The sequence below is a fragment of the Colobus angolensis genome, unplaced genomic scaffold (assembly GCF_000951035.1).
Source record: "Colobus angolensis palliatus isolate OR3802 unplaced genomic scaffold, Cang.pa_1.0 Scaffold283, whole genome shotgun sequence".
Lineage (NCBI taxonomy): Eukaryota > Metazoa > Chordata > Mammalia > Primates > Cercopithecidae > Colobus > Colobus angolensis.
In genome coordinates, this window is record NW_012116077.1 from 2,016,693 (window position 1) to 2,041,194 (window position 24,502).

The window sequence follows — 24,502 nt, forward strand, 5'->3', positions numbered from 1 at the left end:
TAACCTTATTCTTCTTTTCAAAATTTGGTTTAGTTATTTTAGGGATTGTGCATTTCCATAAAAATTTTAGACTAAGCTTGTCTGTTTGCATATAACCTTGATGGAATATTGACAGGAATTGGATTTTATCTGTATATCAATTTGAAGAGAACTGACGTCTTTACTATGTTGAATCTTCCAATCCATGAACACAGCGTGCCTCTCCATTTTTTAGGGTTTTCCTTGATTTCTTTCATTAGCATTTTGTGATTTTCAGCATACACATGCTTTGTTAAGTGTATACCTAAGTATTTCATTTTCATTGGAGCAATTGTGAAATAGCATTGTGCTTTTGATTTCAGTTTCTGCGTGTTCATTTTTAGGACATAGAAATGTGATTGCTTTTTGTGTGTTGGTTTTGTATTCTGAACTGATTTATAAGTTCTGGTAAATTTTTTTTCTTGAAGATTCCTTGAGATTTTGTATCTGGACTACTGCATAATCCGCAATGTCTTCATTTTTGTTTTTTTTTTTTTTTGCCTTGTTGGAGTGCCTCTAACTTCCAGTACCACGTTGAATCATACTGGTGAGAGTGGACATCCTTGCCTTGTTCCTGATCTTAGCTGGAAAACATTCAATCTTTCACCATTACTGTTGATGTTAGCTGTAGGTTTCTTGATGATGCCCTTTACCATGTTGCTAAAAATCCCCTCTATTCTTAACTTGCCCAGAGATTGTATTGTGAAGGGATATGAGTTTTTGTCAAATGCCTTTTTTTGGATCAGTTGATATGATTTTTCTTCTTTATCTTGTTGATATTGTGGGTTATGCTGATAGATTTTCAAAGGTTTAGCCAGCTTTGCATATTTGGAATAGATCCCGCTTGGTCGTGGTATATAATTATTTTTATACATTGTTTCATTTAGTTTGCTCATATATTGTTGAGGATTTTTGTATTTAATTTCAGGAGAGATATTGGTCTGTAGTTTCTTTTTTTTACTGTCTCTGTCTGATTTCAGTATCAGGATGACACTGGCCTCATAAAATGTGTTGGAAAGCGTTTGTTCCTCTTTTCTGGAAGAGATTCTATAAAATTGGTGTTAATTCTTTCTTGGCAGTAAACTCCATTGAAATCATCTGGACCTGGAGATTCTTTTGTGAAGGCTTTTAAACTACTAGTTCAATTTCTTGAATAGCTATAGGGCTATTCATATTGTCCATTTCCTCTTGATGGTGCTTTGGTAATTTATGGGTTTTGAGGAGTTGTCTATTTCTTCTAACTTGTTGAATTTGTGAACATAAAGTTATTCATAATACTCTCTTATTATCTTTTTAATTGCTGCAGAATAAGTAGTGATATTCTCTGTTTCATTTATGATATTGGTGACTGACTTGTGCTTTTCTCTTTTTACTTTTATCAGTCTTGCTATAAGTTTATCAATTTTATTGACTTTAAAAAATCATCTTTGTTCCATTGATTTTTCTCTATTGTTTTCTTATTTTTAATTTCATTGAGTTCTTTTATGGTCTTGATTATTTTTTCTTCTGCCTGCTTTGGATTTATCTTGGGATCTTGTTTTAGACTCTTGAGGTGGGAGCTGAGATTATTGTTTTGAGATCTTTCCTTTTTTTAAAGGTATGCATTTAGTTCTATAATCTTCCCTCTCAGCACTGTTTTAGTTGCATCTCCCAAATTTTTTAAATTAAATTTAATTTGATTAAAATAATTTTATTTAATTCAATGTTTTAATTTTTTTTTTTCTTAAAATGTCTTCTTTGATTCATGGGTTATGCAGAAGTGTGTTGTTTAGAACTTTTCTATGGTCTTTCTGTAATTGGTTTCTAGCTTGATTTCATAATAATCAGAGAAAGCAGTCTTATAAATTCAGTTCTTTTAAATGAGGTTTGTTTTATGGCCCTGTATATGGTCTATGTTGGTGAATATTTCATGAGTGCTTCAAAAATATATATATTCTGCCACTATTGACTGGAGTGCTCTATGTCAATTAAAGTCTGTTGATTGTGTTGTTCAGAACTTCTATACACCTGTTGATTTTCTGTTTAGTAGCTTTATCACTTGTTGAGACAGGATTATTAAAATTCCTAACTATAATTATGGATTTACTATTTTTCCTTTCAGCTCCATCAGTTTAGCTTCATGTATTTTGAGACTCTGTTGTTTGATATGTATGCATTTAGGATCACCATGTCTTCCTGGTGGAGCAATGTATTTAGTATTATGTAGTGTCTTTTCTTGAGTCCAGTAATTTTCCTTGCTCTGTACTCTAGTGAATATTATTATAGCCATTTTTACTTTCCTTAAACTTACTGCTTGCATGGTATAATTTTTCCATTCTTCAACTTTCAACCTTCCTATATGATGATATTCGAAGTATATTCTTTTGTAAACAGCAACCTATGGGTTACTTGAGCATACTTGATTTATTTATGGGGTTTTGAGTCTTTCTTTGTATGGTTTTTCTAGTGGTTGGTCTTGGTATTACAATATCCATTTTGGTCCTTTGACCTTCCTCACTGTTCAGATTTTTTTTGAGAAGGGATCTCGCTCTGTCATCCAGACTGGAAAGCAGTGGAGTGCAGTGGCATGATCACAGCTCACTGCAACCTCAAACTCCTGGGCTCAAGCAATCCTCCTGTCTCAGTTTCCCAAGTAGCTGCACCACCACACCCAGCTATTTTTTTTTTTTTAATTTTTGGTAGAGTTAGGGTCTCACTTTGTTGCCCAGGTTGGTCTTGAACTCCTGGCTTCAAGCAATCCTCCTGCTTTGACCTCCCAAAGTTCTGAGATTACAGGCAAGAGCTGTCATATCCAGCCACTTTTTAATTTGGTTGTTTTAAATATCAGATGATGTTACAATTTTTGTCTCAATCATCAAATATGATTTATAAAGCTCATGAGGAAAAGGATCATCTATTTTATGTACTCATATTTTTGGTCTTTCCTTTGCTCAATTTTTCTTTCTGATTCTCCAAGATTCTTTAAAAAAAAATCTTTCTGTTTGAAGTAATTCCTTTAGCTAATCTTTTTTTTTTTTTTTTTTTTTTGAGACGGAGTCTGGCTCTGTCACCCAGGCTGGAGTGCAGTGGCAGGATCTCAGCTCACTGCAAGCTCCGCCTCCCGGGTTTATGCCATTCTCCTGCCTCAGCCTCCAGAGTAGCTGGGACTACAGGTGCCCGCCACCTCGCCCGGCTAGTTTTTTGTATTTTTCAGTAGAGACGGGGTTTCACCATGTTAGCCAGGATGGTCTCGATCTCCTGACCTTGTGATCCGCCCGTCTCGGCCTCCCAAAGTGCTGGGACTACAGGCTTGAGCCACCGCGCCCAGCCTAGCTAATCCTTTAAAGATAGGTCTGCTAGTGACAAGGTATCTTAATTTTCCTTTATCAGAGAATGTTTTCATTTCCGTTTTATTCCTGTAAGATAGCTTTGCTGGATATAGAATTCATGGTTAACAATTCTTTTGTATCAGCTTTTGAAAAATATTATGACAGCTTCTTCTGGTCTCCTCAGTTCTGAATGAGAAATCTGTCATTTAAGTTGTTGCTCTTCTATAAGTAATGTTTGTTTCTTTCTGTCTACTTTCAAAATATTTTGTCTTTTAGTTTTCAAAAGTTCAATTATGATGTGCCTTGCCACAGATTTCTTTGGTTTTTATCCTTCTTGGAATTTGTTTAGCTTTTGGAATCTCTAGGTTTGTGTCTTTTGTCAAATTTGGGAAGCTTTTAGCCTTTATTTTTTTTTTTTAATATACGTTCAGCCCCATTGTCTTTCTCCTCTCTTTTAAGGCTATGGTAATATGAATGTTGGATATTTTGTTATTGTTCCACAGGTCCTTGAGGCTATCTTCATTTTTCTTTTCAATGCACTTTCTCTACTGTTTAGATCAGGTGAATTCTATTATTTTATCATTATGTTTACCTGTTCTATCTTCTGTCATCTCTACTCTACTATTAAGTCCATCCAGCTGGTCTTAAAAATTTGCTTTTGTATTCTTTCATTCTATAATTTCCATTTGGTTCCTTTTTTGTTTTTGTTTTTGTTTTTCAATACAGAGTCTCGTTTTGTCACCCAGGCTGGAGTGCAGTGGCATGATCTCGGCTCACTGGAACCTCCGTCTCCCGGGTTCAAGGGATTCTTGTGCCTCAGCCACCTAAGTATCTGGCATCCACCACCATGTCTGCCTAATTTTTGTATTTTTAGTAGAAATGGGGTTTCATCATATTGGCCAAGCTGATCTCAAACTCCTGGACTCACATGATCCATCTGCCTTTCCTCCCAAAGTGCTGGGATTACAGGCATGAGTCACCGTGCCTGGTCCCATTTTATTTTTTTCCAAATAATTTCAAAAATTTTAAGTTCAGGATTTTCAGGTTTGTTACCTAGGTAAATGTATGCCATGGTGGTTTGCTGTACCTGTGAACCCATCACCATGATTCTTTCTTAACAATTTTTATTTATTTTCTGAGATTTTTTTTTTGCATTTCAAGAGAATTTGTAATTGCTTGCAGAATTATTTATATGATGATTGCTTTAATATCATTGTCAGATAATTCCAATGACTGATTCATCTAGGTTTTAGCATCTGTTGATTATCTTTTCTTACTCAAGTTGTGATTTTGTTGCTCTAAATATGACAGGTAATTAAAAAAAATTGTATCCTGGACTTTTTGTCAATTATGTTAGGAGATTCTGTGTCTTCTTTAAATCTTTTATTTTAGCAGTCAGTCATTCTGGTTAGGCTTAGCACAGAGGTCATGGTCCATTTTTGTGGGCTGTGCTTCCAAATACAACTTAATTTTTAGAGTCTTTGTGATGTTATTTCATCTTGCTTGGTTTATCCGGTACCCTGAGACTTCCACCTGTCTCTGCTGGTGCTTCTTGGGTGGAGAGCAGAAGGCATCTCCTCAGGCCAGGCTTCCAGCTGTCTCTCAGAGGGGGATGGATGTGGGGGCATCCCCCTACCAATGCCTCTTGGCTTCCGCTAGTCTCTGGACAGGAAAGGAAAATATTGGGCTAGTTTTCGTAGACTTGGCCACCTGCTGCTGGAGATCCCCTTTTTCTTGTTTCCCCTGCCTGCCTTGGTGTCTCTGGGTGAGGGAGGAGAATCTCAGTACTGCAGGGACAAAGAGACTTCCTGGATCGGGCCACTTGCTATTACTGGCTCCTTTTTTACTCTTATGCCTGCCTGGCTTGGTTTTTCTGAGTGGGTGAGGAGAAACTTGGGTTGGCAAAAACAAATAGTCTTCCTAGACTGGGTTCTGTTCAGCCAGTGTTTTTTGGTGGAGAGGGGAGATTCAGGCCTGGTAGGGAAGGAGAATGCTTCTCTTGGTTGCTTATTGTTAGCAAGGTGCCCAGTCAGTCTCCCTTGCTGGAGTATCCAACTTGCCTGAGGTTGTCAGAGGGACTCCCATTTGATCCAGAAGGGGAATGAGCCTACTTGGACTGACTTCTGTTGCTAAGTTGGGGATTGGGAAGCATAGGTCCTGGGTCGCATTTTTACGTTGGGTTTGGTGAGGGAGAGAAGATAACTGCCACTATGTTGTTCCTTTACTCTTGGGGGTCCCAAACCAGTTTGTTTTATTCTTAGTACATTTTGTAGTTCTCCTTTGGTTGTCTCTTACACCACTTCTAGGATTTGTAGTTGTATCTTTTGGGGAGGAGCAGAGAAAAGTGGATCTATGCCATCTTGTTCAGTTGAGAAGTCTGCATTTGCTTTTAACATCAGTTCTTGGGCAGTAAAAGCTCTTGAGTGTATATGCGTAGACAGATAGGGTGCAACAAAATGGCAGAGATAATATCACTGGCATTGTAACTACCTTACTCACTTACAACATTTTCTTTTCTGAGAAGGACAGGCATTAAATTCAATGGAGATAAGTGTGCCATTTAGGATAAAAAAGTCCCCACCACATATAGGGAAAAGAGAAAGATTGATGAAGCAGAAGTAAAGTGAACCTCACTCATTAGAAATGATAGGTGCACAGAAAGTCTGAATTACTGAATTTAAGAAAAACAAAAGTATGTACAGATTAAGACAATAAGGTCACCAATAAACAAATTAAGTTATGAAAGAAATTTATATTCAGTATCAGTCTATATTACACAAAATGATCTTGAATGTTCAAGATCATTTTCAATGCCAACCCATTGTAATTAATTTCTAGATGTGAGGTTTATAGGACTCTTTAGTTCCAATGGATCCTGATTCTAAAAAGTTACTGATCGTTTGACTGAATTGTCTTTATCTAGGATATGAATGATTATTCAAGGTAGATACTATATCAGAGAATGTCCATAATTTGGGATCCCCACTGAGTTTTGATTCCTGGGCCAGCAAAGTCACCTTGATGTTTTAGTTTAGCATTGCAATGCTGTCCACTAAAGTTTGTTTCACTGTTTTGGGTGACTGCTGTTTCTTGCACTGTTCAGCACTTGCAGAACTTGGCATTGCATTTAGTATTTAACTTTGTTTATTCTTGGTACCTTCCGATAGAGTCTCTTTTCTTTCTTTCTCCTTGGATTGAGGCGTTTCCATTTAAATTGAGGGCATACATTTATGAGTGCTGGATAATTGAAGCATTGCTACATGCTGTCTAATTTCTTCTCTAAATCTTTCACCTGTGAAAATCTCATCTCAACACTGCACTTCTCTGAGCCTCATCTCTAAATGAAAGGATTGAATATAATCTCCAAGTCCTGGCTCTAAAATTCTGGGATTTTAATGAATGAAGACTTCAGTCTTTATTAATACAGACTTTAGAAGAAAAATTTGATACAGCAGTCCCTCTGGAAGAAACCTTGCATCTGAAAGATTTAATGGAAGGTTTGCTGAAATATACAAAGCCAGACTTTAGGTTAAAATGGAGCAATGTAAGATGCATTATTTCTTGAGATCTCTGCTACTTAAAATGCCACCTGCTTGGCAATTTAGCTCAACTCATTTGTTTTTATCTTTCTAAATCTTATATTCCTTCTTGAAGTGCTTACTGGAAGTGTTAATAACAATTGCTACATCTATGGCTTAGCCCTCTCTGATAAAAATACCATGTCTAACTCCCATTTCCCGTCTTCTAAAAGAGTTTTCCACTACTTATGGATTACTCCAATAGTACTCTTTGAATGCTGCATCAAAGAAGATAACTTAGGCTTTTATGGTATTTAGTGTTTTATTGTTTTCCTAAAAAGTGAATGCAGTTAGATCATTAATGTTTTGTAAAGGAGAGGGAATTGTGAGCTCTGCTCTCAACAATTAGTGCATTCATAGAGTGATTTCAGGCTCTAGGATGCCACATCCTCAAATGTGCTAGAAGTGACACTTTCACAGAGGTTTGCCAAGCCAGTTGGCTGGTGTAAACCCATCTACAAAATTGGAAACAAGATCCCGACAATTCTCCTTTCACATGAAGTTATGGACAAATTTGAAAGCATAAAGCTTGAAATACACATTTGGCTGCTGAAATATACCAGTTTCTTGATAAGGCCTAACATAATGTGGATCTGTGATAATTGGAAAAATGTCATAAAATTAAGTGAAAAAGTACTTTTTGTATAGCTTCGACTTTTCCCCTTATAAACGTGTGTACTTTTATCAACTCATCTATATGGTCAATTGCAGGATTGTTACTCATTCTACTTGCTAATGACCACAAAATCCTAAAGGACATCCTACACACACCTCAAAATTTCTGGATATGCAAATTATAAGTAATTTTAATGCTCAAGACAGTGAAACAAATCAGTAGATTGTCTACTACCACAGTTATTCCTACATCATAGGTAATATGCTTCTCAGATGGATGAATTCAAAGCACTAATTTCCCTAAGTTAAATATGGATGATTTCATTTTGGGTGATTTGAATTGGAGAAAGATCGTGACTCAGCCTTGAATTTTACTATGTACCATTTTCACCTGGATATTCACTATTATCCTAAATTCCACTTGTCCACCTCTGAACTGGGTGTTTTTCTTCTGAGTGAGGCTGCCTTCCCAATTTTTCTGTTTTTATGAATATTACCACTATTCTCCAAGTTGCCTGGAAGTAAAATTTGATTTCTCTGAGGTTTCTCTCTCTTCTTTATCTCTTAAACCTCTTTGTTATCATACCCTGTCAATTCTTACTTTCTAGTAGATATGGGAATAGGAATCTTCACACTGCTCTCACATTGTTCCAAGCCTTATTCAGTTATTCAGTTAGCTTACAAATAGATACTAAACATCTACCATGTGTGAGGCACTGGGACAGACGCTAAAGATACAATGGTGGGCAACAAAAGATGAGGACTCTGTCCACGTGGTCTAGCGAGGAAGAGAGACATTAAAAATCACATGAATCTCCAGCTATGACACATTACATGAAGAAGAGGTCTGAGGTGTCATAAGAGTCTAAAATAGATTGGTGTGAGCTAGTCATGGAAGTCAAGGAAGGTAGTCTTCCCCGAAGAGGTGATGCATGAGATGAGAACTGAAGGATTGGCAGAAGTTAATCAGATGGGGAAGGATGGGAAGAACATTCTAAGTAGAGGTTACAGCAAATGCAATGGTCTTGTGGTGAGAAAGAGCATGCCAAGTATTAGAGAACTAAAAAGAGGAAGACCAAAAAAACAAAAAACAGAGGGAACTTAGCACAAATTGAGACTGAAGAGATAGGGAGGGACCAAATAATGCATAGCTTTATATGCTTTATTAAGAAAAAATTTTCTTTTTATCCTATGAGCAATAGAAAGCAACTAAAGAGAGCTCAGTGTGTGTGTGTGTGTGTGTGTGTGTGTGTGTGTGTGTGTGAGACAGAGAGAGAGAGAGAGAGAGAGAGGAGGGGTTCAGATATTGGCATTTAAAAAATCACTTTGGTTGTATTATTATTATTATTATTATTTTTTTTTTGAATGACATGCTCCACTTTATTTTATACAGTCGTTTGTGGAATGTTACCAAGTCACAAGACACGTTGTTATTTTTCTGACCTTTCCCCGACTTTCTGGATTATCAAGATGTTTACACATAAACAAGCCCCCAGGGTCTGCTGTTTGCAACTGGCTCCTTTGTCCTCCCTGTTTGCAGGGAAGGAACGTCCTGCTTTGTTTGCAAGAGCAGGACTTATCGGGAACACCCTGCTTCGTTTGCAAGAGCAGGGCTTATTGGGAACGTCTGATTTGTGAGCACGTAGTCCTCTACATTTCCCCTTTCCTTATTTACAAGTTTGAATTTCTTTCAAAACCATCATTACATGTACCATATGACCCAGCCATCCCACTACTGGGTATATACCCAAAGGATTATAAATTATTCTACTACAAAGACACATGCACACGTATGTTTATTGCGGCACTATTCACAATAGCAAAGACTTGGAATCAACCCAATGTCCATCTGTGACAGACTGGATTAAGAAAATGTGGCACATATACACCATGGAATACTATGCAGCCATAAAAAAGGATGAGTTTGCGTCCTTTGTAGGGACATGGATGCAGCTGGAAACCATCATTCTTAGCAAACTATCACAAGAAGAGAAAACCAAACACCGCATGTTCTCACTCATAGGTGGGAACTGAACAATGAGATCACTTGGACTCAGGTTGTATTATTGAACAGATTAGAGGGGATCCAAGATTAGTGGCAGACAGTTCAATTGGGAGGCTACCACAGTAGTCCAAGTGAAAGATGATGGTGACTGGTTAGGGTGGTAAGTGATGGAGATAGAGATAAACTGGGGGGAGCCAAGAGATATTTAGGAGCTACAATCAATAGGACAAGATTATGGATTGACTATGGCAGGTGAGAGAGAGAATGAAGGAGACAGAGGGAGAGAGAGAGAGACCTGGAGCTTGCATAATTTAATGTAGGATAGTGTAGGGCCAGTCACTGAAGGAATACCAGAAGAGGACCCAGTTTGGGAAGAAGTTAATGAGTTCAAGCTGGAGCATGTTGAGTTTGAGGTGTTAATGAGATATCCAAGAAATGATATCAAGTAAACAATTGTTTATATAAATGTGGGGCTCAAAATAGAGATCTGGTCAAGAGATATAACTTTGAGATTTGTCTGTGTATAGGTGTAAATTGAAATCCTAGGTGTAGAAAAACTATACAGCCAAATGAGAAGAGGTCCTGGGACAAAGCCTTGGTCAAGTAAAATAGGATGCGTCTAGAAATGAGTGGACAGAGAAGTAGGAGAAAACGCAGGAGTGTGTTGTGCAATGGAAAGCAATGAAAAGAGTATTTTCAACTCATTAGTACTATGAAATAAATGCTAATTTGAGAGTTTCAGATTAAAACATTTTCAATCTAGTGTTTAAATGAGTGACAGAAGTTTGACCAAGTGAAAGTCAACTGTTCTTTGAGCACTTACTCTGTATGAGAAGCTATGCTAAGTGTTTTATGCACATTAACTCACTTACTCTCATAACAATTTTGTAGGATAGGTGTTATTATAATCCTCATATTATAGAGGAGGAAATTGAAGCACAGAGAGGTTAAGCAACTAGTCCAAGGTTATGTAATGAGTGTGAAAGTGACGGAGCCAGCATTTAAAACTAATCCATTTCAATCTAAGGCTGATTTTTCTTTTTGGAATATTTTAAACTACACAATTCAATTTCTTTAATAGATATAGGAATATTCAAGTTACCTGTTTCTTCTTAAGTGAGTTCTTATAGCTGTTTCTTTCAAGGAATTGGATCATTTCCCAAAGCTAATCATCTTAATTAATGCACTACTGTGGCATGCATCCCTCTTTCAGGAATGTTTATATATTTTATGAAGATACTACAAAATAGACGTCCTCCTACCAGTTACTTAACCAGGGTGTTATGAGTGCCATATAGAGACCTTAGAGAGTAGAAAATTGTCTTAAGGAAAATCAAGTAATCAAGTGATTTGATTACATCTGTGGTACTTTCTTACAAGATGAAAATAAATTATAGAGCTCTTTCTTAAAGAATTGTCTCTAATTTCCAAAGCTAAATCCAAAATACCACTTTCTTTCTGATTTTTTAGTTGTTCCTGAAAATATGACAATTCAAGGAAAAAGTACAACTGTTTCACAACAAATAGATATGACCACTCCATCCCAAATTACTGGAGTAAAACCACAAAAGACTGCACATTCCTCTGCAGTGTTGTCTCAAAGCATACCTATATCTGTAACTGATTACACAACCATATCATATTCCAATACAACATCTCCACCTCTGGAAACAATGACTGCACAAAAGATCTTAAAGACACCAGTAGATGAGACAGCTACATTTGCAGTAGATGTTTTATCAACTTCATCAGCCATCTCTCTGCCTACCCAGAGTATATCCATAGACACTACTACCAATTCCATGAAAAAAACGAAATCCCCATCTTCAGAAAGCACAAAGACAACAAAAATGACGGAAGCCATGGCTACTGAAATCTTGCAACCACCTACACCTTCTAATTTCCTATCCACATCCAGATTTACCAAGAATTCAGTTGTATCTACAACTTCTGCAATGAAATCTCAGTCGGCTGTTACGAAGACAACATCTTTATTTTCAATTATTGAGTCAACATCTATGTCTACAACACCTTGTCTCAAACAAAAATCCACAAATATTGGGGCACTCCCTGTCTCCACAGCTGGCCAGGAGTTCATTGAATCTATAGCTGCTGAAACTGTACCTTGGTTTACAGTGGAAAAGACTTCACCTGCAGCTACTCATGTTGGGACTGCATCAGCATTCCCACCTGAGTCTGTGCTCATCTCCACAGCTGCTCCAGTAGATTCTGTATTTCCTAGAAACCAGACAGCATCTCCATTGGCAACAACTGATATGAAAATACCATTTACAGTCCATTCATTAACTCTCCCAACTAGATTTATTGAGACCACGCCTGCCCCAAGGACAGCTGAAACAGAATTGACATCTACAAATTTTCAGGATGTCTCTTTATCCAGAGTGGAAGATGCCATGTCTACCTCCATGTCTAAAGAGACCTCCTCTAAGACCCTTTCTTCCTTAACGTCCTTTTCATTTACTGAGACTGAGAGTGTATGGACAGTTATTGATGCTGAAGCTACACATACAGCCTTAACTCCTGAAATCACACTTGCGCCTACAGTGGCTGAAACTATGCTTTCCTCCACAATCACAGGACGAGTTTGTACCCAGAATACACCTACAGCTGATGGACACATGCTTACTTTGATTTCCACTAGATCAGCTTCCACATCCAAGGTACCTGAGTCAGGTCCCACATCCACAACTGATGAAGCTGCCCATCTGTTCTCCAGCAATGAGACCATTTGGACTTCCAGGCCAGACCAGACCCTGCTGACATCTATGAACACAACCACCATACTCACATTTGTGCCTAATGAAAATTTTACATCAGCATTTCATGAGAGTGCTACTCATACAGAACATTTATCTACAACTACCAATATCACCCCACTGAAAGCATCTCCAGAGGGTGAAGGTACCACTACCGCTGATGCTACTACCGCCAGATATACAACAGCTGTATCCAAATTGGCATCACCATGGTTTTCTAATTTCTCCATAGTTTCTGGAACCACATCCATAACCAGTATGCCTGAATTTAAACTTACCACCTTACTACTAAAAACAATCCCTATGTCTGCAAAACCTGCAAATGAACTTCCTTTGACACCAAGGGAGACTGTTGTTCCATCAGTAGATATAATATCTACTCTTGCTTACATTCAACCAAATTTTTCTACTGAGGAAAGTGCTTCTGAAACCACACAAACAGAAATAAATGGTGCAATTGCATTTGAAGACACAACGACCCCTGTACCAAGATCAGCAACAACACAAAGATTTAATGCCACTGTGACAAGAAAAGAAGCAACTTCCCATTATCTTATGGGAAAATCAACTATAGCAGCAGTGGCTGAAGTTTCTCCATTTTCAACAATGCTGGAAGTGACAAATGAATCAGCACAAATGGTGACAGCTTCTGTCACTGTTTCCTCTTTTCCTGATATAGAAAAGCTAAGTACCCCATTGGATAATAAAACTGCAACAAGTGAGGTGAGAGAAAGTTGGCTTTTGACAAAATTGGTGAAAACCACACCTAGGAGTTCATACAATGAAACAACAGAAATGTTTAATTTTAACCACACCTATGTAGCACATTGGGCTTCAGAGACATCTGAGGAAATTTCAGCTGGATCTCCCACTTCTGGGAGCACACATATATTTGGTGAACCCCTGGGTGCTTCTACCACAGGGATATCAGAAACCAGTTTCCCCACTACCCCTACAGACAGGACAGCTACGTCTTTGTCTGATGCTATCTTACCTCCACAGCCTACCGCTGCTCATTCCTCAGCAACCCCTATGCCTGTTACTCATATGTTCTCATTGCCGGTTAATGGCAGCTTTGTAGTGTCTGCGGAGACTGAGGTTACCATGTCTGAGCCTTTTACACTGGTCAGGGCTTTTTCTACATCTGTGCTCTCAGATGTCTCAAATCTATCGTCAACTACAATGACCACAGCATTGGTACCACCTTTGGATCAGACTGCTTCCACAACCAGTGATGTTGTGCCTACCCGCGGAGACTCGACTCATACCACTTCAGAGGCCACAGTAATCTCTGTCAGGAAGACAACCATGGCAGTTCGTTCTCTGACAGAAACACCATTTCCTTCACTGAGACTCTCCACTCCTCTGACAGCTAAGGCTGAGACCACCCATTTCTCCACCTCAGTTGACACAGTTACCCCATCTACACACACTCTTGTCTGCTCAAAGCCTCCCCCTGACAACATTCCTCCTGCGTCCTCCACTCATGTGATCTCGACTATGTCTACACCAGAAGCAACTCAACCCATATCTCTAGTAGAAGAGACTTCTACCTATGCTCTCAGCTTCCCATATACTTACAGTGGTGGTGCAGATGTTGCCAGCTTGGCTACTGGCACCGCAAAGACCTCTGTTGTTGATGAAACCGCACCCTCACACATCTCTGCCAATAAACTTACTACTTCAGTAAACAGTCACATTTCTCCACCTGTCACACATCGTGTACACACACCAGTGTCCACCCACTTGGTGACTAGCGCCTCTATCTTATCTTCTGACGAAGACCAGATGACCATATCCCTGGGAAAAACCCCTAGAACTACGGAGGTGACAGAAATGTCCCCATCAAAGAATTTTTTTATTTCATACTCCTGGGGTACTCCATTTTTGGAAATGACAGATACAGGATTTCCTGAGACCACAATAATTTCCAGTCACCAAACACATTTGCCTTCAGAGATTCCACTTGGGACTCCCTCTGATGGAAATGCGGCTTCATCTCCCACTTCTGAAAGTACACAGATTACACCTACCTTGACCTCAAGTAACACAGTAGACGTTCACATTCCAGAAATGTCTACCAGTCTTGGGAAAACAGCTCTCCCCTCACAAGCTCTGACAATCACCACTTTTTTGTCTCCTGGAAAGGAAAGCACTAGTGTTTTTCCAGCATATACTCCCAGGACCCTGGAAATGATAGTAAACTCCACCTATGTGACTCACTCTGTCTCATATGGCCAGGATACTTCATTTGTAAATACCACAACTTCCAGCTCAGCCAGAATATCAAATCCTATGGACATCAACACAACTTTTTCACACTTGCATTCACTTAGGACACAACCTGAGGTGACTTCAGTTGCCTCTTTCATTTCTGAAAGCACACAGACTTTCCCTGAGTTCTTATCTCTTTCCACAGCTGGACTATATAATGACAGTTTTACAGTTCTCTCCGACAGGATCACTACAGCCTTTTCTGTTCCAAATGTACCTACAATGCTTCTTAGAGAATCCTCTATGGCAACCTTCACTCCTACTTACCAGATGTCCTCATTGCCAGTTAGTGTAACTGTCTTCACCTCCAAAAAGGTTTCTGACACTCCCCCAATACTGATCACTAAATCTTCTAAAACAATGCATCCAGGTTGTTTGGAAAGTCCCTGTACAGCCACTTCTGGGCCTACGTCTGAGATGTCCTCAATGCCAGCTAATAACTCTGCTTTCACACCTGCAGCAGTCTCTTCTGACACTTCCACAACAGTTGGGTTATTCTCTACTTTATTGTCTTTGGTTACCCCCAGGATTACTATGACCATGCAAACATCTACATTGGATGTCACACCTGTGACATATGCTGGGCCTACTTCAAAAAGCAAAATGGTTTCCTCTGCTTTCACTACAGAAATGATAGAGGTACCTTCCAGGATCACACCTACAACCTTTCTCTCTCCAACAGAGCCAACTTTCCCCTTTGTAAAAACCGTTCCCACCACTATTATGGCTGGGATAGTGACTCCATTTGTAGGTACCACTGCCTTTTCTCTACTCAGTTCTAAGAACACTGGAGCTATTTCCTCCATTCCAAAGACCACGTTTTCACCATTTCTATCAGCAACTCAACAGTCATCACAAGCAGATGAGGCTACAGCTTTGGGCATATTATCTGGGATTACTAAGAGGTCCCTATCTACTGTGAACAGTGGTATGGGGGTAGCTCACACAAATACATATTCCAGAACCACTGCTCCTGAAAACGTGTTTTCACCTACTCATGCAGATAGTCTCCATACTTCCTTCAATATTCAGGTTTCCCCATCTCTGACTAGCTTTAAGAGTATTTCTGGAGCCACAAAAAATGTTAAAACAACCACCACTTACCTTTCTTCTAATACTAGAAAGATGACTTCCTTGTTAGAAAAGACTTCCTTAACAAACCATGCGGCATCTCTGAATACCCCTGTTTCATACACTCCATGGACCCCATCCAGTGCAACTCCACCCTCTTTGGCATCATTTCTTTATTCACCTCATAGTAGTGAAGCTGAGTTCTCTACTCCAGAGACCTCTCCTCCTCCCACATCCCAAATGGTTGAATTTCCAGTTCTGGGAACAAGAATCACATCCAGTAATACCCAACCTCTGCTTATGACTTCCTGGAGCATACCCACAGCTGAAGGTTCTCAGTTTCCAATTTCCACCACTATTCATGTACCTACATCCAATGGGATGGAAACAGAGACTCTACACCTTGTTCCTGGGCCTTTGTCAACATTCACAGCCTCTCAGACTGGTCTAGTATCTAAAGATGTCATGGCAATATCATCAATTCCTATGTCAGGAATTCTTCCTACCTATAGGCTGTCTGAGAACCCTTCATTATCAACACCCTTAAGAGCTATCACTCCCACATTGGCTGACGTTAAGCACACATTTGAGAAAATGACCACATCTGTAACTCCTGGGACCACACTCCCATCAATTCTTTCTGGTGCCACTTCAGGATCTGTAATTTCAAAGGCTACTACTTCACCCATTCTGACAAGGCTCTTATCTAGTCTCCCTTCTGGCTCCCCTCTGGCAACTGTATCTAATGTCCCTCATGTTATGACTTCCTCTACAGTAGAGGAGTCAAAATCAACATTTCTGACATCTGACATGATATCAGTGCACCCATTCACTAACTTGACAACACTACCCTCTGCTACTATGAGCACCATACCCACCCAAACCATTCCTACACCTACACTGGGTGGTATCACTACTGGCTTCCCAACTTCTCTCCCTATGTCTATAAAAGTCACAGATGACGTTGTGTATATTTCCACATACCCTGAGGCATCCTCCGGAACCACAGTAACTGCCAACCCCAGGACTGTGCCTCATCCTTCATCCTTTAGCAGAAAGACTATGTCACATTCTACAACTGACCACACTCTATCTATTGGTTCCATGCCTCTGCCTAGCTCTACAATAACATCTTCATGGAGCAGAATTCCAGCAGCATCATCACCCTCTACTTTAATTATTCCTAAGCCCACACTGGACTCCTTTCTAAATATAATGACTACTAAAACCACTGTTTTTGGAGCCTCATTTCCACTCATATCCACTGGGGTGACAGATCCTTCTACAGCAACTGTATCTTCACCAATATCGTCCTTTTTTGGGACAACTCGGCTGGACTCCACACCTTCCTTTCTATCTATGGAAGCATCACCTTCACCTATTGCCACCAAGTCCACAGGTACTACTCCATAATGCATGTGGTGTAGCCCCAACAGAATTCGTACACTATGGGTCATGTGTTTTCCAAAGTGGCCCATTCTTGGAAGGCAGAAAAGAATGAAGAAGGGTGCAGGTGTTTTTTATCTCCTTCAGACAATGGGTACAGTGAGTACCTTGTGCAAATACAAAATTCTCTCCCCATCTTTTTTGTCTCTGCTTTATTGACATGTAATGTAAATGTATCTTTTCACTCAGCATAACAATTTCTAAGCCTACTTTCCACCTGTTTCGTTCTTGACAGTCTGAGTCTGATTCTGCCAATGTGCACATGGACTAGTAACATCACCCCTTCCCAGTAAGAGAATCATATGGCCTTAGGTCTGAGCATGCTGACCACCCACCGGAAAACACCAGAAAAAACACCAGAAGATATCCTATCTTACCTTTTGGATTCCTTTAATGCAGGTCTCAGCCTTCTCCAGTCCCTACCTGCAGCTGGCTAGGAGTGCTTGTCCAAGGCCAGGGAATACTTGGCTTCCATATTGTTCAAATTTTGAATGTTTCTGCAACTTTTTTTTTCTTTTTTTGAGACAGAGTCTCACTCTGTCGTGCAGGCTGGAGTGCAGTGGCACCTTCTTGGCTCACTACAAGCGCCATCTCCCGAGCTCATCCCGTTCTCCTGCCTCAGCCTCCCGAGTAGCTGGGACTACAGGCGCCCACCACCACATCCAGCTAATTTTTTGTATTTTTAGTAGAGATGGGGTTTCACAGTGTTAGCCAGGATGGTCTCGATCTCCTGACCTTGTGATCTGCCCTCCTCGGCCTCCCAAAGTGCTGGGATTACAGGCGTGAGCCACCGCGCCCAGCCTGTTCCTGCAACTTTTAACATTCTACAATAGAAATTTGATAGGATACACAAGAGCAAGAGGGAAAAAAGGAGAGAAAAACCTAAAGCAGAAAACAAGGCACCGGAAGAAAAAAAAAAACAGTTATTTTCTCAGGGAAAGTGATCTTCTGAGATAATGTTCAGCTTGGCCGTTGAGTGGACTGAAAGTCTGTTGGCCAATGAGAGTGGAGAATTGGTGGGATTTGTGGAGTGTCTATCAACTAGAAATCAAGGAAGTGTCCAAATAATTAAAGCAAAATTGGGACGGTAACATCCTGCTCTGCTTTTTGATATGCAGTCAAAGTGTTGGTTCTTGACCTTGGAGTTAAATTAAGCTAAGTTTAGGCATTAGACATTATTATTTGGTTTACTTTAAAACAGAGAACCCTTTTCACCAAATTTACAGAAGTCAAATTTCTTGAACTAAATGAATAAAATTAACCTCCTTATTTTTAATTACAGTTTCCTTCTACAATGTTGAAATGAGCTTCTCTGTCTTTGTTGAAGAGCCAAGGATCCCTATTATCAGTGTTATAAATGAATTTACAGAAAATTGGGTAAAATAATCTTTTGCATATTTATGGTATATATAAATATATGTGAATATATACATGTATATATATGATAGAGTATATTAAAACTAGGCTTTACTTTTTTCTACCAATAATAAATTTCACAGCTAAGAAGTTTAGATTTTTTTTTTTTTTTTGCTGCAAATCTGTCTATTCTGTAAGCAACATCATGAGAATGCATGCAATCTCTCTTTCATAGTACCAATACTGAAAGCTTTTATAGAATGTTATTATTTTCATTTGTTGAGATCTGTACATTTCCCTTTAGTGACACAATTTCTGAGTCTTTGCCAAATTTTCCTATTTGGGGAAAGTGGGAGAGCAGTGATAACAAAATGTATACTTAAATACAATGGTATTTAAGTATTATTGTTTTCTGCATTTTTTTTTCTCTTTCCAACACAGTGAATGTTTTACTTATCCTTAATTTTTTCTTGATATGACTAATACATCTGTAACAAAATCAGACATTGACATCGAAAACCCAGACAGTAAATGTCCTCTCTAATACTGCTCTGTGCATTAACTCCTCTTAACAGTTTAAGGTACATTCTTTTAGATTTTTTTTCTGTGCATATTATAATGTTGATGCATGTGTGTTCTTTTACAAAATAAATGTAATTGTACTAGTTATGCTATTTTTCAACTTGTTCCCCTTCCTCTGGACTTAACCATGTATCTTTGCACATATTCATGCTGGTAAATATAAATCATACACTTTAACAGATGCATAGGATTTCACTACATGGTTGTATTACAGGTTTTTTTTTTTTTAATCCATTGGTGACATTTACATTGTTTCTATCTTTTTCTCTATTTAGAAACAATGCTGGGCTGGGCACTGTGGCTCATGTCTGTAATCCTAGCACTTTGAGAGGCTGAGGCAAAAGGATTGCGTGAGCCAAGGAGTTCGAGACTAGCCTGGGCAACATGGCGAGATCTTGTTTTCTTTTCTTTTCTTTCTTTTTTTTTTTGAGACGGAGTCTTGCTCTCTCACCCAGGCTGGAGTGCAGTGGCAGGATCTCAGCTCACTGCAAGCTCCGCCTCCCGGGTTTACGCCATTCTCCGGCCTCAGCCTCCGAGTAGCTGGGACTACAGGCGCCCGCCACCCCGCCCGCCCGGCTAGTTTTTGTATTTTTTAGTAGAGGATGGTCTTGATCTCCTAACCTTGTGATCCGCCCGTCTCGGCCTCCCAAAGTGCTGGGATTACAGGCTTGAGCCACCGCGCCCCGCGAGATCTTGTTTTCTTAAAAAAAAAAAAAAAAAAAAAGTTTAAGAAAAAAACAATGCTGAAAACAATTCCCTAGAAATAAATTTTGGGGCACTTTAGTATTTTTATAGGATAAATTCTTAGAATTGGAATCAGTAGATGAAAAGATGTGAACCTTTCACATTTGCTGTAGCTGTTACTAAAAGACCCCCCGGATAGGTGACATCAACTTGCACCATCTCCCAACAGCAAAAAATCATATCTGTTTCCCTTCTTTCCCTGTCAGCACTTATTTTCAAGTGTCTATGGCATGGTTTTAAATCCTTGAAAATGGGTGGGTGCATTAGTCTACTCAGACTACCATAACAAGATACCACAGACTGGGTGGCTTAAACAACAGACATTTATTTTCTCATAGTTTTGGAATTTGGAAGCCTAAGATTAAGGTGCTGGCAGAGTTGGTTTCTGGTGAAGGCTCTCTCCTTGGTTTGCAGATGACCATCTTCTCACCTGTGTCCTCACATGGTCTTTCCTCTGTGCACACGCATCCCTGGTCTTTCTGTTTCTTCTTATAAGGACACTGGTCCTATTGGAGTAGGACTCCACTTTTATGATCTTGTTTAACCTTAATTCCATCCTCAAAGACCTTATCTCTGAATATAACCACATTCAGGTTAGGGCTGCAACATTTGAGTTTTGGAAAGACACAATTCAGCCCATAACAGTAGGTAATATGTAATTTGAAAAACTTAGTGGAGCAAATGGAAATGTTGAGCCAGCTGAAATAATGAGTGCAGCTTAATGATCACATCATCCCAGGTGAGTTTGCTGAGTTGAACTAGAGGAGCAGAATAATAAAACTGATTTTTTTTTGTCTTGTACAGTTGAATTCTATATTTCAGAACAGTGAATTTTCTCTTGCTAATCTGGAAACCCAAATTAAAAGCAGGTATGTGAATGACATTTACTGTGGGTCAAAGGGTAATTTGAGGGCATTTTGGGTCTGTTCCTATCTGGAGGGGAGGTCCTGTGTTTATGTCTGAGATTTAGGGCTGCCACATTTTTAGTTGCATCTTCCTTCCTGAGTAGGTTCGTTTTGGCATGAGGAAAAAATTTGTATTACTATTGTAAGATATAAAGCCAATGAGAGAACAAAACAAAAGAAAACCAATAGGGGAAGTCATGCAGTTAGACTGAGTTACCTCTAATGCCCCTTTCATCTCTAAGAGTCTATGAATCTGTGACTTATACAAAAATCATGCCTTGAAGTGCTACATATGGACAATGTGCGAGGATTTATAAGGCCTTTCATTTTGGAATGATTCACTTTCAGAAATGAGAAATTCCAAAGTGAACTTGAATGTCTAAAGCAAGAATGTTGACTAGTCCAAGATTTGCTTGGGGCACAAATTTCGAATGGTGATTGCAGTGAAATGGGCAGTCACTGAGTAGTATCATGGAAACTATGGCAAAGGCAATTGCTCACCTGGGAAGTATTTCCTGTATTCTTTCCCTGCACACATACTAATCCTCTGTAAAGGGACACCCCGCAGAAGCTCTTTGAAAAATAGGCATGGCTCTGTTAAGCCATGGCAAACTGATTTTTAAAACATAAAATGCTACTGCCTGTCTTCTGTACACTGGGATTTTGGTTTCTCTCACATATTCAAGTATTAATTATTAATCAAGTATTAATTCATATAAGTATTAATAGGGTCAAGAAAATTCATATATATGAATGGAAGTAAATCTATGGTAGGTTATTGTCTTAGTCAGTTTTGAGTTACTATAACAGAAATGCTATAGACTAGGTGACTTAAGCCACAGAAATTTATTGCTCACAGTTCCAGAGGCTGGGAAGTCCAGGATCAAGGTGTTGGCAGGTTCAGTGTCTGGTGATGGCCCTCTTCTTGCTGTGTCCTCAAGTGGCAGAGAGCAGAGAGACAGAAAGCTCTCCTGTCTCTTCTTATAAGGGTACTGTTTCAAAAAAATTCGAACTGTTTTTTTTTCTCTGTTGTCATACCAACACAGCAATCAATATAAAAGATTTCTACCACCAAATGTGTGGGGATTTTCCCCCAACACACCAAGCAGCTGACACCTCTGGTTGTTCTCTACTTCAATTCTATTCTGGTGCTATCCTCTCAAAAACAGCTTCAGATCTCACAGGTCCCCAAGACTGCCCCTCACCCCAGACACTAGTCAAAAGTCCAGGCCTCCAGAACTTCTGACTAACTGACTTCAACTTGGGATTCCCATGACCCCCTCTTTGAGCTTGATTAATTTGCTAGAGCGGCTCACAGAACTCAGGGAAACACTTATGTGTATTGGTTTATTATAAAGGACACTGCAGAAGACATGAATGAAGAGATGTGTAAGGAGAGGTAAGGGACAAGGGAAATGGAGCTTCTCTGATCTCCCTGGGTGCACCACCCTCCAGGAACCTCCATGTGTTCAGCTATTGGGAGGCTCTCCAAACCCAGTCTTCTCGGGATTTTATGGAAATATCATTATGTCAGCATTCCTTTCCCAAGTCTCATAAGAGGCAAGACTCTTTCTGGAGAGGGTCTTAAGACTCACAATCAGAAAGGTGAAGAAAGATTAGAGTTCTGCCTTGGGGCAGGTGAAAGGAGGGTGGGAGAAGATCAGAGAGATTCTGTTTGCTGAAGCCAGCTTCTGAGGCCTAGCACACCCGACATTATAACAAGACTGTAACAAGGGCCATGGGAGTTACAAGTCAAGAATTGTGAATGAAAACGTGCACACACATGCACATACACACACACACACATATAACACCCCAGGCACTAATCCCATTCATGAGAGTTCCACCTTCATGAGCTAATTACCCCTCAAAGGCCCCACCTCCTAATATCATCACATTGGGGATTGGACTTCAACGTTGAATTTTGGGAGGACACAAACATTCACAACATTTAACTCACTAAAACAAAACTAGAGATGTCTGGGGGTATACAACATTCTTTTTAAAAACCGTGTCTATTATTTTTCCTTATTACAAAAGTAATATGTGACCACTGCAAAATCTTAGAGCTTTATAGAAATATGTATGTGTGTGTGTATATATATATAAAACCTGGATAGTAAAAATCTCTGAATACTTGCCTTCCCCTACTCCTCCAAGAACTCCTGTTAACAGCTTATTTTATTGATTTCTCTAGATTTGTTTTCACGCATTTACTAAGAGAATAAGATCCTCCTCTACATACTGTTGGACAACTTTCTTTTCATGCCGTATAATACATCACGTATGCCTTTTCAGGCCAATACATGCAGATATAGCTCATTTGTTTTAATAATTGTAGAGGATTCTTTTATATGGTGTGCCATGATGTTTTCCTCCAATTATCTAATGATGGAAACTTGAGTAATTTCCACTTGTATGTCTATTTTTATGCATTTTTGCTGGTACCATTATGGAATAGATTCCTGGATGCAAGGTTAATAAATCAAAGGCTTGCCACCTTTGTGGTATGCATGTAGTAAGCAAGCCTATTGGAAGTGTTCCTCTGGAGCTTCAACATTATTTGAATTCCAGCCTGGGAGAAGTCTATTGTTCTCCCTCAGTGTTGCCTTTCTCCTGATCTCGTGCCCTGCATACTTGGTACTATATTTCATTTTCCTATAATTTTGTAATGCTTTTGATACAGGGACATTTCAGAGGAAGAGATGGTCATGGATCGAGCTACTGTAAGTAATTTTTCAAAATGAATCTACTTGTGACCTATCCTATGCCTGATTAGATGTAAGTCAATAGCTCTTCCACCCAAGTGTATATTATCAGGTGAGGCTCTGTTGTGACAATTGGGGGTCAAATTATGTTACTGCCTTTGGGATTGGCACAAAAAGCCATCAAGAAAACCATCCCCTGCTTTTCTGAACTATCCATGTGGCAGCTTTTTGAGGCACATTTTCTGGTCTATAGGAGTGTGGAATGACTCAGGGATTGTAAATGGTAACTGAATTTCTTGGTTATAGATGTCTTGCAAGAAAGCCTAGCTCTTCCAAGAGTGACACAATTGTTTGCAAAACTGGCATTCACACAATAAATCCACCCTCTATTTGTCCAGATTTGAAGCCAGAGTGTGATAAAACTATCTCCCATCATCCTTGCCCCAATTCTCAGTTCTTTTTTAATTGCCTCAAAGCTTTACAACAGCACACTCTAAAATGAGTAGAAAACACACAGCTTTCCAGGTATTTAAGTATGAGGTAAATATTTGATGATACACAGTACAGTCAAGCCCACGGTACAGGGGCCGCGTGCAGTGACTCACACCTGTAATCCCAGAGATTTGAGAGGCTGAGGTGAGAGGATTGCTTGAGGCCAGAAGTTCACAACCAGTCTGAGCAACATGGGGAGACTCCATCTCTACAAAAAATAATTTAAAAATATTAGCTGGGAACGGTGGTGCATTCCTGTAGTCCCAGTTACTGAGGAGGCTGAGGTGGGGAGAATCATATGAGCCCAGATTTCAAGACTGCACTAAATTATGATTGTGCCACTGCACTCCAGCCTAGGTGATAGAGCAAGGTTCTGTCTCAAAAACAAACAAACAAACAACAACGACAACAACAAAAAACTATGGTGCATTCCAAATTATCCACTATCATTAAAAGTATTTTCTGTAAATAACTGAGTCAGAAGTTTTGATGTATACACATTAAAGCATGATATAACTAAAAGTCCTGTCAATAATGGATATAAAATCCTTTTGGTGATAATGTGGTCAAGCTGCCTGGGTTGGAACCCCTGCTTTTCCACTTCCTGACTATGAGACCTTGGG

At 39.4% G+C, this 24,502-nt stretch overlaps 1 protein-coding gene across 2 annotated transcripts in view; it reads left to right on the forward strand.

Annotated features, from left to right (window-relative positions):
- The window catches only part of ADGRG4 (adhesion G protein-coupled receptor G4), a 110,804-nt gene that overhangs the window by 26,418 nt on the left and 59,884 nt on the right, over positions 1-24,502 (forward strand). For both annotated transcript variants that reach the window (XM_011948784.1, XM_011948783.1), the window contains exons 3-6: positions 10,995-17,045; positions 18,375-18,469; positions 20,579-20,643; positions 23,366-23,405. In XM_011948784.1, coding sequence (XP_011804174.1) covers positions 10,995-17,045; positions 18,375-18,469; positions 20,579-20,643; positions 23,366-23,405 — 6,251 coding nt within the window. The remainder of the gene's footprint in view (positions 1-10,994; positions 17,046-18,374; positions 18,470-20,578; positions 20,644-23,365; positions 23,406-24,502) is intronic.